The following is a 6,547-nucleotide window of genomic DNA, read 5'->3' on the forward strand; positions in this document are numbered from 1 at the left end:
AACAATCGCTACCTCAGCAGCATGTATCTATCACGTTCACAGCTTGGAGCTGCCCATTGTGAAGGTGGACAAGGCTGATTCTGCTTCCCATGCCTCTCCTGTTCTGGCACCATAGGCTATCCAGGGCACCATCTCCCAAGGAAAGGCAGAAGCACCCGAGGTCAAGCCCATCTGTTAGCACATTTCAAGTCTCAGGTTGCCTCATATCTGCCACCATCCACTGGTCAAAGCAAGTCACACAATCAAGCCCAAAGTCATAGGGGGCAGGCACGTATGCTCCACACGCCAACAGGGTGGGAAAGTGTACTTCTCTCATGGAGGTGGAGTGGGAGGGAGCAAATATTTCCTGAACAATCCACCACAGTCCTCTGTTTGTTTCCTTAGTTTTGCCAATCTTAAACTTTTCATCATTGGGGATTTGTTTTTATTTAAAAATTTTTTTTAAATGTTTACTTGTTTTTGGGGGGGGGCGTGAGAGAGAGCAGGGAGGGGCAGAGAGGGAGACACAGAATCCGAACCAGGCTCCAGATTCTGAGCTGTCAGCACAGAGCCTGACGTGAGGCTCAAACCAACCAGCTGTGAGATCATGACCTGAGCCGAAGTCTGAGCCACCCAGGTGCCTGGGGATTTTTTTTTTTAAATGGACCCAGGTCCTTTTAATCCAGCTTGAAGCAATTGTGAGGCATTTCCTTCTGTTCCTCATGATCTTCTGTTGCATTCATCTTTTACTCGGCATTCTACTTGCTTTGTTCCCGGTATGTTTGCACAGTTGCCATATTAACACATAAACTCAGGAACTGAGAGACAAGGAGGAGCCATATTCAACCACCAAATGAAACCTGAGAAGTTGACACGGTCAGTCTGGAAGAACCCGGGAAGCTGCAGCAACTTTAAGGACTGAAATCTGGGTCTCCACCCTATCAGGAGTCACAGGTTGACAATGCTGTTATGTGTAATAGAATTGGAAGGTGCTTCTTAAAGTGTCTGGTGGGAACACTCATTCCCCATCGTTCACATTTCCACATGGAGGCACTTCTATTGCTTAGTGTGTCCCTCCTGGCCTCTCCACCCCTTTAGGGGCTGAGGGACAATTTGCCAGATTAGATGGGCACTGTGGCTCACTCCAGCTCTCCCTTCGAGCCAGCCTGCCCAGTGTGGGCCTGTGGCACCCAAGGGGAGGCCTGTGCTTGCCCAGTGCTGCCTGTGACCAGGAGGCGTGTCTAATGCCAGAGTGCGTATGTAGCAAGACTAAAGTGACTTTCTCCGATTGGCTGTAATGGTAATAAAGGTGATACTTGAGCTCCAATTCTTGGATCGTGTAGCTACCTTTTGATTTATCCTGAGCTTGGGGAGAATGGTGAAATAATTGCTCCATCCCAAATCCCAAGAGTACAAGTAAATTCCACAAGAGGAATTAATCTACAGGAAGTGGAGCTAGGAGACCAGGGTAGGGGAGGCGCACAGCTTTGAAGTCAGCCCAGGTCCGAAACCTGGCTGTGCGAGCTTGCCCATGCATCGAGACCCTGGGCTCACATTCCTCGTCTGACAGATAGCACTGGCCAGGAGCCTTGGTTGCAAACGAGACCTGGTTTAGCTGACAAGGAATTCATGAAATGGATGAGACATGTCTCAGGGCCCCAATCTCTGAGCAGGCTGGGGACCGCTTGGCGCTTTGCGGCCGGAACGAGGCCCGTGGGCAGGCAGAGCAGTTCCTGCCCACCTCCACAGGTGCCCACCCGCATGCTCCCACCTTCCCCCATCTCCGCCCAGGAGCCCCGCAGCGGGCTCTGACGCGTGGGGCTGAAGTCACACGATGCGCCTCCGCACAGGGTGACCCTGTGCCCGGGAAGTAACCTGGCTCCCCGCCTCAGGGCAGGTCCTCGGGGGGTCAAATGTGGGGGTTCTCCAGGCAGAGGAAAAACCAGAGACGATGGGTGGTCAAAAAGGAGGGCGAGGTCCCCCACACTCCCTCTCAAAAGGGACTGAGAAGAGACAATGGCTCTGGATTTTGGGGAGCAGCACTTGTATTTCCGGGTTCCTCCTGCTGCCCTCTCCTCCATGGCTCCCTAGGTCCCCTCAGATGGTGCCCCATCCCCCAGCCACCCTCCAGAGGAAGTGACGAAGGCCGCAATGAATGAGCCGGAGGAGGAGAAATACTTTTATTAGAACAGTGGACACAAGAAGGGGAGGGTGTGAGAGCACGAGAGGTGGGACCCAAGGAGCCAGCGCCTTTCCGGGCGCCCCCGCAGGGGCCTGAGCAGAGACTGGCTGGCACGCCCTGGCCAAGCAGCAGTAAGGCCCTGCTCTCTCGGGAGGCAGGGGGCCTGGGGTTCCCACGGACAGGGGTGATAAGCCACCAGGTTTCACCGATCCATGCTGTCATCCGTCGGGCTGGAGAAACAGGTCTGTAGCAGCTTTTCACAGAACTCCAGCTCCTCCTGGGGGGGGGGGGGCAAGAGCGGGAGCCCTGAGTGCAGGCCGGCCCCTGCTTCGGGTCTCTCCCCTCCCCACTGCCCGCCCCAGAGGCCTCCAGTTCTCAGATCTCAGCTGAGACCCAGGCCTCGCTTTCTCGTCTCACCAGTGTCTGGACTGCTGGCCTGGGACCAGGGGCCCCCGGCCCCTACCTCACCCCACTGGTGTGTCTCACCTCAGCCCCCTTGGGCTCCTTCTAACTCCCAGGCATGACCGACCCCTACTAATCACCACTTAAAATTAAAACCCCTTCCACGGGTACAGACCCAACCACAAGGTTGGACTGTGTGAACATGAAAGGGATCTGCTGGGCAAAAAGATGCCAGAAACAAAATGAAAGAACAACAGTTAGGGGTGAAAAATATTTGCAACTCGTCTGAAATGGCTAACATAGTTAACACTTCAAGAGATTTAATAAATCAATTATAGAAAGCACCACCCCGTAGATGAACGGGCACAGGATATGAATGAGCACCTCTTGAGAAATGAAAGCCGTCCGGCTTTACTCACGGCAGAAGCACAAAGGGACTAGAATACTCCTTTTCGCCAATCAGCTTGGCAAAAACGGCCAAATGGCTATGGCACCCTTGAGCTCCCTCCTCAACTGGGGCAACCCTTGTCGAGAGCAACCTGGCAAGAGCTAACAGAGCGGCCCCTAGCTCTGAACTCTGTACCTTCACTGTCACCTACCTTAACCCAGCTTTTCCCTTTCTGGAACTTGGCCTATAGCCACATGCATGCAGATAAAGTAACATGTAAAAAGTTATTCCTTGAGCAGAGCGGTAGCAGCAACCAGCATGTCCACTAACGGGGGCCAGACGCGAAAAGAAGCGACCTACCCTGCAGCGCGGAAAGGAAACAGGGAAAAGCCAGGCCGCCAACACACACCCTCCTGCCACACCCCTCCCTGGGATGTTACGAGGGAATGAGGCAAGGAACAGAAAAGAGGTCAGGACGGGTCGGTTGTGCACAAAGTAGAGACAGGAAGAAAAGAGTTTCCACGCATGTTTGCTGTGTGCACAGAGCGTCTGAGGAGGCCACGCACGGAACTGGGGGAGGCACTGGGAGGTTAAAGACGAGGGGCACAGGGAGACTTCACGTGACCCTCCCACGCAGTGTCGCTGCTGGCCCACGTGACTACAGGGCCTCTTCCCGAGAAAGCATTCCTGAAACTGAACTCTCAAATTTACCTACGAAATACCTACGGAAGAGGACTGAGTCACGACAGAACCGCCTGATGGGGGACCGCGCCAGCTGCACCTGTCAGTTATGCTGAAATTAAGGCAGACCTCCAAGTATCGGAAAGATTTCCAAGGCACAGAGACCCAGAGGAAGGCCCACATGAAAACGGAGGCAGAAACTGGAGTGGCACATCCAGAAGCCAAGGAGTGCCAGCGACTACTAGCGGCTGGAAGAGGCAGGACCTTCAGAGGGAGCAGCGCCCTGCCGACACCTTGACTTCAGACTTCTAGTCCCCAGAACCGCGAGAGCACGCAACCCTGCGTTAAGCCACCCCGTCTGTGGTACGGTTGCAGCAGCCGCAGGACACTAACACGGCACCGCCCCCCCTTCTCTGCCCCCGCCACGGTTTCCTCTTCAACGTAGTTATACCTTCCCGATGTCCTGCTACCCATGTTAAATTACACATATGCAAATACTGCACATGTTACGTATGCATACGTACGCACGCGAGCTACGGATGTACTTGTAAATATGTTATCTCTGTGTGTCTGCGTGTTTATCACCCCTGAGCCCCCATGAGAACGAAGACTGTACTGTCTTGCTCCTCACCAACCCCCGGCGCCCAGATCAGGGCCTGGCTCACGGTGAGCGTGCGCGAGCTGCCCCTGGCAAATGGAAGAATGAAGGTTTCCACAGGCGTATCCCTACGTCTAGGCTTCTCACACTGCACACTTCCAGGAAGTGGACTTTATTACGTGACACTTCTCCCTCAATAGAGCTGTTTATTTTATTTTTGAGACAGAAAGACAGAGCTTGAGTGGGGGAGGGGCAGAGAGAGAGGGAGACACAGAATCTGAAGCAGGCTCCAGGTCCCGAACTGACAGCACAGACCCTGACGTGGGGCTCGAACCCATGGACCGTGAGATCATGATCTGAGCCGAAGCTGGCCGCCCAACTGACTGAGCCACCCACGCGCCCCATCCCTCAATAGAGCTGTTAAGTGGGACACCTGGATGGCTCAGTCGGTTGAACATCTTACTTCGGCTCAGGTCATGACCTCGTGGCTCCTCAGTTCGAGCCCTGCATCGGGCTCTGTGCTGACAGCCCAGAGCCTGGAGCTGCTTCAGATTCTGTATCTCCGTCTCTCTCTGCCCCTCCCCTGCTCATGCTGTCTCTCTCTGTCTCTCAAAAATAAATAAATGTAAAAAGAAAAATTTTAAAAAACAAAAAAGGGTGTTGGTCGGTCAACACGAGGCCTCCCTCACCAGCAGGTTCCTCCCCGGGGCCCGGGCCTCACCTGCCACCAGGCAGCCCAGGGGATCGGTCGCAACAACTAACCCACTCCGCAGGTGGATGCGAGCCCAGGCCAGGACGGCCCCCCGATCCGCACACCGATTTGCGCGTGTCCCTGTGCCGAGGGCCGGCAAGCCCCTGGGAGAGGACCCTGTGCCCCTCCTGGGCACCCCTGCTCTTCCTCACAGCACCTCTGTAAACTCTCGACAGTGTCGCAGAGGAACAGACTCGGTGGAACAGATGTCCTGGGAGGGTGGCATGTATCATCAGCTAAATACTTAATCACGTAAATAATTAAACTATACGAATGTTTAATTAGTCGCTCTTTATCACTTATTTGTTATTGATTATCTGAGTTATCGCTTGTTACTTATTACCTAATTACATGAATTACTTATCTTTTGTTTATTTACTCAATTATTTAATGGGTTGTTATTTATCAGGTTTGCTATTTAGCAATCTAATAAATATGTAGCTGTTAAAAATCTGATAAGACCTAAATAATCATAAAATTTGCATCATAAGAACGTGACCTTGTTTACCCCTTAAAGCGCCAAGGCACCCCCTGCGCCCCCGCCCCGCGCCGGCAGCCAGGCTCGGGCGGTACCTGGTACTCCTCGTGCTGCTGCAGCAGCTGGACGCGGTGGCGGAGCAGCTCCTCCAGGCCCAGCTCGGGCTCCCGGCACTCCCGCACGCCCTGGGGGAAGTCTGTCACCAGGCTGCAGGGACAGGAGAGCGTTCCTCGGACCCCGCCCCGCACAGGCCCGCCCCCACGCTGCTCCCACAGCAGCCTGGGCGAGTCAGTTCCCCATGCTGGGCCTCAGTCTCCCTGTCTGGATGCAGACCTGAGGCCGTCCCCACCACCCCAGCGCCTGCGCTGAGACTTGTACAAAACAAGGCACCTGGCACGGAGCCTGGCACGGAGCCACTACACTGCGTCCTCTCTCGCAGACACTAATCTGCAGGTACCGTGTGCGGGGCAGCGGGATAGGACGGCCCCTCCTCCCAGGCTGCCGTGTCAGCCCTACAAGGGAGGAGACCACTGCGCAGGGAGGGCCAGCGCCAGAGCCTGCCGCCTCCGCGGGAAAGGCCCAGACTCCCGCGTCCTAGCAGCGCATCGAGGAGGCTGGTGGGCGGGAGCCCGGCGGGGCCAGCCCCGGAGGGGGTGGGCGGCTGGCCCAGCCCCGGCCTCTCGGAGGCCCCAGCATACCTGCACAGGGCTCCAAGCACATGCTCATGGAAGGGGCTGTGTTCTGTCCGGATCAGGGCCACCAGCTGCTGGACCATCCCCATGGAGCACAGGGTCCCTGGGGGAAGGGTCTTGGGGGTCAGAGGGGCGGTCCACACCCCTCCCACACACACACCCCCCACCCTCCCGTGGGGATCGTCCCTGGGCCCCTGCCCTGGCCGCCCCACCTTTGTGTTCGGGGTGGCCCACCAGCAGGTTCTGCAGCAGGAACGCTGACTTGACCTTGAGCTTTTGCACCTGCTGCTGCATGGCCCGCATCAGCACAGAGAAGCCATCCAGGCGCAGGAACTGCAGCAGCCCAGCCTCCTGCTCCCGGACCAGGCCTGGGGGGAGACGGGGGGGGGGGGGGGG

At 56.0% G+C, this 6,547-nt stretch overlaps 1 protein-coding gene across 4 annotated transcripts in view; it reads right to left on the reverse strand.

The window, feature by feature from the left end:
- Window positions 1–2,135: 2,135 nt before the first annotated feature.
- Window positions 2,136–6,547, reverse strand: part of HSPBP1 (HSPA (Hsp70) binding protein 1) — a 12,363-nt gene continuing 7,951 nt past the window's right edge. For 3 of the 4 annotated variants that reach the window (XM_039244238.1, XM_039244239.1, XM_039244240.1), the window contains exons 5-8: window positions 6,364–6,519; window positions 6,158–6,254; window positions 5,555–5,666; window positions 2,364–2,438 (exon numbers count right to left, since the gene is read on the reverse strand). In XM_039244238.1, the coding sequence (XP_039100169.1) occupies window positions 2,364–2,438; window positions 5,555–5,666; window positions 6,158–6,254; window positions 6,364–6,519 (440 nt within the window). Of the gene's footprint in view, window positions 2,439–5,554; window positions 5,667–6,157; window positions 6,255–6,363; window positions 6,520–6,547 lie in introns of all 4 variants that reach the window. The other variant, XM_039244237.1, reaches the window with a different exon arrangement.

This window comes from Hyaena hyaena, unplaced genomic scaffold (genome assembly GCF_003009895.1).
Source record: "Hyaena hyaena isolate Hyena2069 unplaced genomic scaffold, ASM300989v1 scaffold_235, whole genome shotgun sequence".
In the NCBI taxonomy this organism is placed as follows: domain Eukaryota; kingdom Metazoa; phylum Chordata; class Mammalia; order Carnivora; family Hyaenidae; genus Hyaena; species Hyaena hyaena.